General features: G+C 39.3%; 1 protein-coding gene across 1 annotated transcript in view; it reads left to right on the top strand.

Moving 5' to 3' along the window:
- The window catches only part of LOC111871761 (dynein heavy chain 7, axonemal), a 221,471-nt gene that overhangs the window by 150,004 nt on the left and 58,887 nt on the right, over positions 1 to 12,580 (top strand). The window contains exons 42-44 of the mRNA XM_023865070.2: positions 2,392 to 2,571; positions 11,540 to 11,757; positions 12,155 to 12,347. Of these exons, the coding sequence (XP_023720838.2) occupies positions 2,392 to 2,571; positions 11,540 to 11,757; positions 12,155 to 12,347 (591 nt within the window). The remainder of the gene's footprint in view (positions 1 to 2,391; positions 2,572 to 11,539; positions 11,758 to 12,154; positions 12,348 to 12,580) is intronic.

Here is a 12,580-nt window from a genome sequence, read left to right as displayed (position 1 = left end):
ATACTGACATGGGTTATCCAGTGACTGAAGTTAGCTCTTTCTAAGGGACTCAACAGAGTAGGTGTCTCCTACTCACCTGAGAATGGAAGCAGATCCAGTTTCTGAAGTGTCATGATCTCTAGTTTTCAGAATACAGGATGATGGACAAAGTCTAAAAACCCAATAATTCTAATGTTATACACCATCGACGGAACCCTTCAGGATCTACTTAATTTAATCGTTTTTAACTTGCTTGTGGCAACTTAACCCATAGGTATAGCATTACTTACTCATATTCAGAAGGCGATCAGTTCAAATCTCAGCCAGGTTACTGACTATCCTGTGTGAGGTATTTCATGGTTTTCTTCAGTCCTTTGAGACATGCTGGAATAATACTGTCACGTGTTGGGTGTATAATGCGACAAATAACTTCATGCTGTATTGGATATAGCGAATTTATTCCACGTTCGCTCTCACAATTATACAATTCACAATTTCACAAGTACTACCATCAGCATTATCACAATTACTTCTCCTGGTTCCACTCTCTCTCTGGCGAATAATAGACTGAAACTGACTGGTTACTCTCTCTCACTGACGAATACTGCTGTTATGTAGCTTCTGCACTGACAACGCAGAAAGCACTTGCGTGATAACTTTCACTGTTGTGTGACGTCATGTTTACCGATTGCCTAGCAACAGTCATTGCACGGGCTCCCCTGTTGCATGATGCCGTGTTTACAAAGGCGTTGCTGGGCAATGCTGCCGAGACTTGTTTATTGCTGCGTAGCAACCAGCACACTTCAGCTTGGCTCGGCTTGGCTCACTTTGGCTCTACTCGGCACGGCACGGAGAAACACCGCTTTTCTTACTGTTGCGTAACCTGGCAACTGACTGTTTATCAAGGGTCTGTCTTCGTGGTAACTCATTCCACCTCCTGTTGACCAGCAACGGTTAGACATGTCACAATACCTTCATTAAGCCATGACAGCTTCCTTCCAAACCATTTCTAGATTATCATTCAACATCCATTCATTCAGTGCTCTGTAGCTTAGCTTCTGAAAGCCTTGTTAAATAATGCACAAATAAATAAACATTTGTAATAACAGTATGCAATAAACTCAGCTATATTGGGACCATCATAGGTGTAATAAACCTGTTTTTAGTTTATTTATTAGTTTAGTTATTTTAGTTATTTGATTATTAGTTTATTTAGTTTAGTTTAGTTTAGTTTAGATTCAAGGTTTTCACAGTGGTGATTATGAAGTCTACGGTCTTCTGGAGTGTGACTCTTTGTAGTGTTGTAGAATGTTACGTATGTTTTGGAGGAACATGCTGCCTTCATCTTCAGTGTTAAAATGTAAGGTGAGTGAACAAGCAGCAAGAAAAGCAACCTGGTCCTTACTCTGTTTGTCTAGCTTACCTATTAACTTTAAAGGTGGAGGCAGTATGTTCCGCCAGAATGCTGGTAAACAACCAGACTATGGAGTGTCTTTTTCCAGCAGATTGTACTCTTCAGCTATTCAGTTTGCTGATGTTCATATCCTGAACAGACATTCAAACTTTGTCATGGTTGGTGGAAACATTTTTCCAATTCAGAAAAAAAAAATGTAACATGGCCACTTATATACATGTTATGTACTAATAGTACAATAACCTTAGATTATTATATGTTTTTTAGAATACTATAAACAAATTTGATTAAGATTGCTGTATTCTGGGATGTGACATCATGTGGTCTGATAAATAATTACTGAGGAACATAATACCTTGGTCTCCAAGGTAGACAGGGCAGCATATTCCTCCAAAATGTCAGTAACAATCTAACATACTAAATGGCATGACATCCCAGAAGACGGTAATCTTTGCAGTCACCACTGTGAGAACATCAAGTCTCACTGATTCTATTAATTGATTGTTTTGGATCAATGTGCATATACAAGAATGCAACCTGTAATGGTGCATAAAATTACTTAAAAGATTTCAAAATAATAGCTCCAAATTATCACTTAAGGATTTCTTCAATCATATCTTTATCAGAACCACTAGCATCACCACTTCATCATTGTCATCGCTTTTATTACTATGATAAATCTAAACGTTTGTTTCCTTCGTAAGTTTTGAGGTTTTCACGGCGATGACAATGAAGAAAGTCGTCTTCTGGGTTTAGGCACCGTGTATTCTTAGTTTTGGCCGACGTTTCGGAGGAACGTAGCGCCTCCATCTTCAGAGCAGTACCACAGCTACTGCTCTCCGCATTCCAAGCCATTCAACTGCTCTGAAGATGGAGGCGCTACGTTCCTCCGAAACGTCGGCCAAAACGAAGAATACACGGTGCCTAAACCCAGAAGACAACTTTCTTCGTTTGTTTCCTTCGTCTGAAAAATGTGTATCACATTGATTTGTTTACAGGAATGAATGTGTAGAAGATTGGCACAACTATATAATTGAGTTGAATATTCCCTGCTCACCACAATTTAGTTTCCAGAAGGTCCTAGGCTCAGACATCAAGATTCAGAACTGGAATATTGCAGGACTACCAAGAGATTCATTTTCAATTGAAAATGCAGTTATTGTTGATGTGTCTAGAAGGTACTACTTTTATGTTTATTAGTTCAGATTGACCTAAATAAAATTGAATCTTGTCCCTTCATAGTTTTTTGTACTTTTAGAATGCAAACTTTTGTCTTGATATAGGCACATTTTATATGAATGTTTTAATGATAATGTAGTCCACTTAGTAGTATTGGGAATCTGGACATTTTCTATTGTCTTGTAGTCTGAATGGCACACAGCATTTCTTAAACTGGATCTGTTTCCATCCTTGGGTGAAAAGGGAGGCTCCTACTCAGCTGGATCCAATAAAGGTAATCTCAGCCACTGGAAAAGCTGTAGGAACTCAGGAAGATATTGGTTTTGTAAAGTAAGTAAAAAGTAAAGCTATCCCTGTAACAGGCCGTGAAGGTCCATAGGGTTGTGAGACGTTAAGGGTCCCACATTACCTTGACAATCAGCTCAGAGATGGCGGTAAGGTTGTCAGCCTTATGCACCGGCCATGCTTCACTCCCAAGAAAAATGATTTAATTAATTATTAATTAATGAAATGGAACTTAAACATATGTTGATATTATTTTTAATGTAGTTAAATGCATACAGTGGAACCTTGCTTAACGAGCATAATTCATTCCAGAATCTTACTCGTAATGTGAAACACTTGTTAAGCGAAACAATTTTTTCCATATAAATTAATGTAAAATATGATAGTGCATTCCATGTCGAAAAGAATACTCAAAAATTTTATGTATAACGTTTATTCAAAGAAAATTATACATGCATTGTTAAGGAGCGTGAATCATCTTCATCTTTTCTTCTATGCAGAATGAACCAACCTGGAATGCGAATTCAATTTGCAGGAAACAAAAAAAAATCGAAGTAATTGGTTTATTATTTATGATACATATCTAATTCGTTTTTACTAGAAAGCTGTCTAGACACTTCAATTTGGTGAAAATGCGACACAGCATTATCATTAAATAAATTTGTAGTGCGCAAAGCCACTGCCTTATTAGGGTGATGCTTCTCAGTGTACGATGCAACAGTTTCCCATGCTTTCAACATTTCTCTTATTGCGCCAGAAGATTGTTGCTTTGCTGTTACCTCCTCCTCCTCCTCTGACAAACTCTCCTCCACAACTGCTTGCTGTGAAACACAATGCAACTCCATAAGCTCTTCGGGGTTAGCTCTTGGCTGTGCTCTTCCACAAGCTCATTGATATCATGGTTATCCACCTCCAGCCCCATGATCTTGGCCAAAGACACAATCTCGTTGACTACAGGCCAGGTACTATCTCAAACCCCTCAAAGTCACATTCAACAACGCTCTCCGGCCAAAGCTTCTTCCAAGCAGAAGTGAGGGTTCTCTTGGTAATCTCTTCCAATGCCTTTTTGATCATCTTGAGGCAGGCAACGATGTGGAAGGGATACTTCCAAAACTCTCTGAGAGTGAGTTGGTCCCTTCAGTCACCTCAAAGCAACGCTTGAAGAGTGCTTTAGTGTACAGCTTCTTAAAGTTAGAAATAACCTGCTAGTCCATAGGCTGGAGTAACAGAGTGGTGTTGGGAGGCAGAAACTGGATCTTGATGAATTTAAATTCTTCAAGGAGGTCATCTTATAGGTCTGGAGGATGGGCAGGAGCGTTGTCCATAACAAGCAAGACATGGCAGATTCATCTCAAGCAAATATTTTTTTCACAGAAGGATCAAACACTTCATTGATCCAATCAGTAAAAAGGTCGCGTGTCACCGCCAGGTGAGAGAAGATGGATGCCAGCCACAAGGAGATAGTGGCCGAAAGCAAACCTGAAATGGATGTAGAGATGACAGCCTGCCAAGATGCAATGGAGGTAAATCTAGAGAAGTTGGAGACAGATCCAAGAGAAAAGGAGGATATAGTGGAGCAGCAGAAGATTCCTAACAAAGAGGTTGCAGTTCACTACCTAAGGGCATGCCGAAACTAGAGAATGGCCTGCCAAGAAGTGATGGAGGCAGATGCAGAGAAGATTGAGCCTGATTCAGAAATGATGCAGTCCATAGTGGAGCATCAAGAAGTACCCGCACAAAACGCCATAGTGATGCCGGTTAGAGAAGCTAAAGAAGAAATGCCGTTGATAACCCGAAAAGAGACGATGGCCTGCTGAGAAATGAAGGAGGCGCGTCTAGAGTAAAAAGAGCCAACCTCACTGGACAGGAAACCTGAGGCAGCAGAGCATTAAGAAGTCCCCGTTGAAGACGCTGTAGTGAAACCGGTCAAAAAGAACGGAAGAGGAGTCACTGGGGCAAGAAGCAAATTGCAGGGTGATCCCAGAGGAAGTTGGCTGCAGCCTGCAGGAAGGTGTCCCGCCATGCAGCAGTGGCATGGCGCAAGAGAAACATCTTCAGGGAAATTTTGACCCAGAGAAAGTGTGGACCGTGGCACGAATTGGCTGCTGACAGAAATATGACCAGCAGTTCAGGTGTGGCATGGCACTAGGGAAATTTCGTAAAGATATATTCAGCCAGGGACAATTCTGAATTCTAAAGGATGAACGGAGGAAAATAGGTGCTGGAAAGGCACTCAATGCAAATGAGACTAGAGGACCTAACCACGAACGATCAGAACAGTGATCACGCCTGGGAAGCGGAGAAACGAGCAAGAAGACAGTCAATAAGATTTTCAGAAGAAAGATCGCGATAAAAGTAGTCAGTGCTTTCAACGGATTACAAAGAATGAGAGAATGTATTTTGTGGAGGGGTCGACCCCCTCCAAAACAGAAAAAGAGACTGCAAGCAGAGGAGGAACTGGTAATGTAGAATCACCGGCCTCCCCGTCATGAATGGAGAATGAAAGATGAAGAGTAAATGAGAGTGACTGGTAGTACAACTGGACCAGCTTGCACCCTAGCATGGAGCTGCTCAGGATGAGCATCCTTCAAAGAGGGGGTGGATGCCGTAGAATAAACACCACAGAAGAGACCTGGAGAACAGCAAGACCGAATGAAGATGTTGCTAGCAGGAATCCACAGAAACAACGGAAAGAAAAGGAATGGGGATGCACCGTTAGGCTATTCTGGATGAACAGCCATAAGGAGGGATCAATGTGGCTTATTGGCTCTATGCAGGAACTGTTGAGCCACAGAGGCCTCGGAGCATGTTGCTAGGCAACAAGTCTGTGAACGCTTGGATTGCGCAACAGGAAGTGCGAGTGGCGTCACATACCCGCACTCATCCCGTTGCTGCCCGACGCTCAGTAGACACAGCTGACAACAATACATGATATCTGTTGCCAGGCAGCAATGTGTTTTCTATGTGGTCCATGCCGAGCATATACAGGAGCAGTGAACGCTATTCAGGCAGTATTGAGTATGAGTTAAGAGCAGTTATGAGCATTTAAGAGAAGTTAGAAGTGGCAGAACAAGCGAAGTGGAACCAGGACTACAGAAGGTTGCCTGTGAGGATGCCAATTGTGGTTTAGAAGACTTCATGTATTCACCAAACAGTGGATTAAAATTTCTGGTGTATGTAAATTAGCAGTAGTGCTGTGTATTAGTGTGTAATTGAGAGAATGCGTGTAACCAAGCTGTTCATAAATCCAATCATCCAAACTAGAACCCATCATTCCATTACCCGTACTTCCTACACATGACAATATATATCAGTTTATGTGTGAGTCTTCTGTAACTTGTTTTTACAGATTTTGTGTATGTGTTTCTAATGTGTCTAAATGCTTTCCTTTTTCCTATGTTTTTTTTTTGCTGTTCATTTTATCAGTTATGGTCCCATATGTGTGCCCCATGTTTAATATATGGTTTGAGTACCCTGATTTGTCACTGTTGTTCTTAATTGCTTGTGTATGCTCTTCAATTTAGTGTGGAATGTGTCCTGTTTGTCCTATATATTTCATTGAATAGTATAGGCATTTGAATTAATAAATGCCACTATTGCCATATTTACCTATCTGTGACTGGATTTCTACTAAGTGTTGTATCGTTTCATGTTCAAAAAGATATTTTTACTTGTGTTTCTTTAAAGAATTTTGTAATGTTCCTTGTTTCTTCACCATTATATATGAAAGTAGCCAATTTTGTTTCTCAGTGTTGTGAATTTACATTTTCTTTGTGTGAGTTATGGTGTGTTGTGACTTGGGTTATATTGTATTCGTTGTGCTGAAGTATATTTTTTATGTTGTTTAACTCCCTTTTCATTGCTTCTTTTATTATTGGATGTGTAATCGATTTGTTAGGTACTTAATACTTGGTATTTTATGTTCATATGGGTAGTAGAAGTCATCAGGTATTGTCACATGTATTAATGATTATAGATGGGGTTTGGATTGGTGAATAAATCTATTGATTACTCACAGTTCATAACTACTGGTTTACACACTCTGAAGATTACTGTAACTACAGCACACACAAAATGAAGTCTCCTATGTCGTCATTCACTAGGCATTTCCTGATAACAAACCTTAGCTGGTTAACACTTTACACCTGAACACTCAACTACTGAACTGTCTTCTGAATTCTCTTATGAATCAATGAACGAATTTAACTCTACAAACAAACTTTCTTATGAATTAACTCTTGAAACAATTATGTGTCCTGCTGTTATAACTTCGAGGTGAACCAACCATAGATCACCATCTCAAACAGTTCCCCTGTTATTATCTGTTTTTCTGTTGCTTCGGAACATGCCTAGCCACTTGGTACCCAGCAATGGAGGTCCTTCCACTCTTTACTGCAAAACCTTGGGACCGTGTTTACTGAAACATTGTCTAGCAATGGCTATATTTGTCACAGTATTGTAGTGTCTCATTGTGTATGTTTTCTGTATATTGCATACTCTAGCTTTGTTTCCTTACAGTTTATTGTAGATCTTTATCTATTTTGAATTTTATGTTGTCTTGTTGTTTACTAAATTCTTGTTAAGGTTTTGTCCTTGCTTCCATTTGGTCAAAAATGATGGAAATATTGTTTACATATCTAAAATATTCAATTATTTGATATTTTATTAAAATTGAGTATATTTGTTTGTGGTCTGTATATTGGATATGTTTCTGCCAGTATTGCAGATGTTGGTGCTCCCATGGCCAGTTCATCAGTTTGTTTGTGGTATTGCTAATCATACTGAAAACAATTCTGTTCTGTTGCAGCATTGAGTACATGTATCATTTCTTTCTTGCTTTATTCTTTGGCAATTTTCATCTATTTCTGAGTTAATTTTTAGTCCATTAGTTATAATATTCATAGTACATAATTATGGTATATTAATGTAGAAATTCTCTATGTCAAATGAACACAATATCATATCTTCATTGAATTCCATAGTTTCTAAGTCTGTAGTTAGATGAACAGAGTTACATATGTTGTATACATACAAGGTCCGTATAAAAAGTATCAGGAAAATAGATTTATTTCAGATATTGCTACAATGCCTCAAACTTCTTCAAAATACATCACTTGTGCATCGATACACTTTTGGCAACGGCGTTTCCACGACACGAAGGCTCCCTGGTATGCGGATTCCGGAAAGTCCTTAAGGGTCTGCGTGCAAGCCTCTTTGACGGCACTCAGGGTCCCATGATGGTGCCCTTTGAGGGAGGATTTCACTTTTGGGAACAGGAAAATGTCTGCTGGTGCCAAGTCGGGACTGTAGGGGGGTTGGGGTACCGTCGCGATGCCGTTTTTTGTCAGGTAGTCGGTCACCTTGGAGCAGGTGTGACTGGGTGCATTGTCGTGATGCAATTTTCAATTTCCGGCGATGGCTGGCCTCACCCGATTGACCCTTCTCTTCATTTTTCTTAGCACTTCCAGGTAAAAAGCTCCATTCACTGTTTGCCCCTCAGGTACAAATTCGTAGTGGACCACCCCCTGGGGGTCGAAGAAAACGATGAGCACATGGTTTTTATTCTGGATTTGCTCATTCGCGCCTTTTTTGGACGAGGTGATGCCGAAGTGTGCCATTCGGAACTTTGACGCTTTGTTTCCGGGTCGTACTCGAATATCCAACTTTCGTCTTCCGTGATGACGTTGTCCAGAAAGCCGGGGTCTTCCTCAACGCGTTGCAGAAGGTCTTCGCAAGCAGCCATTCGTCTCTGCTTTTGGTCGTCCGTCAAGACCTTTGGGACGAGTTTCACGCAGACCTTTCGCATCGCCAAATCTTCAGTGATAATGGTGTGCACCGTCATCTTATCAATGCCAACACGATCTGCAATCATGCGCACACTTAACCGACAGTCTGAATTGAGTACGTCACGCACACGTTGCACGTTGTCGTCGGTTCTTGACATCGACGGCCAGCCACCGCGGGTCTCATCCTCCACACTCTGTTGGCCACTTTTGAAGAGCTTGTGCCACTTAAAAACTGCAGTTTGTGACATGCTTTCATCCTTGAACACTTGGTGAATCATGCCCAACGTCTGCGTACCCGATTTCCCCAGTCCAACACAAAACTTGATGGCGTACCTCTGTTCAATCGTTTGCTGCATTCTGCGCTTGCACCGACTCACTTGACAGGGGTCCACTGAAAACACGGCCTGGCCTCTACGAACGCGCTCAGGCAAATGGTGCTTGGCGCGTGTTAAAGGTTAGACCCCCACTACCACGCCTGCGTGGTGCGAGCGTGCTGCGGTGTACAGTCACGTAAGGGAAAGATTTTTCCCGATACTTTTTATACGGACCTTGTATGGTAGGAGTAGGTAATTGCATGATATTTATGTTAAATATTTCATTGATTTGTATGCAGTTGCATTCTTCCAGTTGGTTATACGTCTACTGGGTATGTTTTGTTTGTGTAGCTTTATTGTGGCATAGAGGTTAGGAGTCATGGGGTTCGTATTTGTGTATCTCCATCTGTTATCTTTCGGAATAATGTTAAGAATTGTTTTAATGTTTGTTTATAGTTTTGTTAATGTTGTGTTGGATTAATGTTAGGTATTGCGAATTGGTTATTGTGTAAAAGTCTTTTCACTTTGTGTTTGTATTCTTCTGTTGTGAGAATAAGTACTGTTTTTTCTTTTGTGTGCTTTTGTTAAAGCAAGATTATTTGCTGGTTTTTTTGTTTTTATATCTTATTAATTTCTATTCTTTTTTTGCTCTTTATGTATATTTTTATTTTCTTGGTTCATCTTTTGTGATTGCATGCCTGTAGTATTGTTGTTCTATAGCAAGACAATTTATTGCAGTCTAACCAGTTTTTTTCTGTTTGTAGTGTAAATAAAACTTCAGCCCTTTATTTAGTGGTTATGTTTCATCTGGTGTAAAATGTGTATCTGTGAAGTATATTACCCTAGGGTTATTTGTGTTGTTAGTTATTTTTCTTTTTGCGATTTAGATAGGTTGCATATTTTTTTGTTGTTCCTGTTGTATTTTTTTATATTTCATTTTTAATTTTTATTGAATGATTATTTTATGTTATTCAAATGTGTGTGCATTTTGTATATTTGTGTCATAGATTTATGAATGTAGAAAATCAAGTATTAACTACCTAACAAATTGATTACACACATATGACAAAACAAAGACATATATCCTGAAAGAGTTAAGCATTTTAAGAATAAGAAATTAAACTTCGAATTTTAAAATCATTAGTGTAAGTTGCATGGGAGACAGAAGTGAATGCTTTGGATCAAGAGTATTTTTGAGAAAATTACTGCTTGTACTGGAGGCATTTAAAAGTATTTTAACACTGGATGCTCAATCTGTAGTTCATGTAAGGTATACTGACCATGTGGTTATTACCTGGAAGGGTGACTTCATAGTTATATGTCATAGTGAACAGTCCTTTTAAGGATCATTTGAAAAAATTGTATTTTGAATGGTTCCTGGTAGAGGGCTATGTTCTGAAAACACAAGGGAAATAAAGAAGCCCAATATAGAACTGCTGTGCCAGATGACCAAGACCATGGCACCAGATCTCACCAGAAGTAAGAGCCAGAGGATTTAAGAACTGCAATGTATCTGTTGAATGGATGGAATTAAGGATGAGGAAGAAGTTGGGAATGTTGGCTGTAAATATGAGAGTGTGAGTAGTAAATGTAAGAGAGAAGACTGGAATCATGAAGAGACTGAAGTTGAAATGTTGAACAGAGTGAGACTAATTTGATTTGTGAGACTCATGAAGCTGAGTAAAGGTTAGAGATTTCAAGAAGGAAAATAACTTTATGAATTTCGTGTATAATATATTATCTAATATTCATATTCGTTTGGGAGCTGGGGTAGCATAGTTGGTATAGCGATTGGCTACGTGCTGGACAACTGATGGTCAGATTTTGAGTCCTGGTAGGGTCATGGATTTTCTTTTCCCCATGTCATCCAGACCAGCTCTGGGGCCCACCCAGCCTCCTATTCAATGGTCACTGGGCGCACTTTCCCCAGGGGTAAAGCATCTTGGGCGTGAAGCTGACCACTCACCTCCAACTAGTGCCGAGGTCAAGAGAATGTGGTTCTGTACATCCACTTCCCCATACACCTTCATGATATCATGCTTAATTAGATAAGCACAGGGACAACTTCATTTTTTTCACCTGTTTATAGTAAGAGTATGAATTTTATTTGTAAAATTACTTTTTTTTTTTTTTTGTGCATACAAGTTTCCTAGTGTGGGATCAACATACATTTGGAACCATGTTCCCTCTAGTTCATTGTGAAAATTCCCCATTAAAATGAAAAATTGGTCTGCTAGAGAAGATTCTCATTCTTATCCCAGTTATTGAATCTCTTCCAAATTTTTGTTTTGATTAGAAAAATAATTCTCATTTATCCTGAGTCAAATGATTTTGCAATTGTCAGTTTCTTAGATAATCAGAGCTATATTTGAGTGTCATGTAAATATAGGTTTATACTAGACAAGAGAATTTAGTGTGAACGTGTGAATGTAATCCATATTCTAATTACTTGTTTGGAGCTGAGACATGTGGTTGTGTGGACAATCAGATGCACCCTCCTCCTTATGCATTCTGTTTATGCATTTTGTGAACCCAACTTGTAATGAAAATGGAATAAATAATTATTGTCTTGTCTGTTACAGATATTCACTACTTGTAGATCCTCAGGGGCAAGCTAACAGGTGGATAAGAACTATGGAGAAAATACATGATTTGCACATTATTAAATTCTCTGACCGTAATTACATGAAGGTTATTGAAAGTGCCATTGAGTTAGGCAAGCCTGTGCTCCTGGAAAATGTGGGTGAGGAGTTTGAAGCACCACTGGAGCCACTGCTTAAGAAACAAATATATCATCAAGGTACAAAATAATAAGTGTTATGAAATAATGATGACTCTGTCCTGTACAGACTTCATATCAGAGTATCCCATTTGATTTTCCATGGAATAGCACCATGCTCCACACCCGTACCCTTCCTCAAGACCTGTGTATCAGACCACATCTTTTCTTATTCATACTGAAGATGGCAGCTGCAGCAAATGCTGAAACACTGGGACAGCAACAACAAATAATTGAGATGTAACCTGATACCCAGCATTATACACCAGATCCATATTGAACCATGTACTTTGATATAACAATGCCTTGGTGTAAAACAGAAATACATTAGGCCCCCTGCTATGCACATACATGTCGTATGAGTCATATCTAATGGTAAATTAGTACATTCAAGCAGACACTTACCTCTTGCTTTCAGGTGACAAGAGTTACATCAGTCTAGGTGAAACTGTGTTGGAGTACAGTGACCAATTTCGCTTCTATCTTACTTCAAAACTGAGAAATCCTCATTTCTTGCCAGAAATTTTCAACATTGTAACAGTTGTAAATTTTGCACTGACTCTGGAAGGACTGGAAGATCAACTACTTGGAATTGTGGTGGCCAAAGAAAGGTAATATATTTTTATACCTGTAACACAGTTGATATATTTAAGATATGTTTTGAAATTGAAAGAAATGTTGGGAAGTAGTTTGACCTATGGTCCGGCCTGTGCAGATTTTATGGTACTGTATGTGTAAATACCACTAAATTTTTGAGAAAATGAATAAATAATTAATAAGAAGTTGTACCATTCATTTTAATACAGGTGTGCGTGTGTCCATGCGTGTGTGTGTGTGTGTGTGT

This window comes from Cryptotermes secundus, unplaced genomic scaffold (assembly GCF_002891405.2).
Source record: "Cryptotermes secundus unplaced genomic scaffold, Csec_1.0 scaffold742, whole genome shotgun sequence".
NCBI classification, from domain to species: domain Eukaryota; kingdom Metazoa; phylum Arthropoda; class Insecta; order Blattodea; family Kalotermitidae; genus Cryptotermes; species Cryptotermes secundus.
This window is presented reverse-complemented; position numbering and strand designations above follow the sequence as displayed.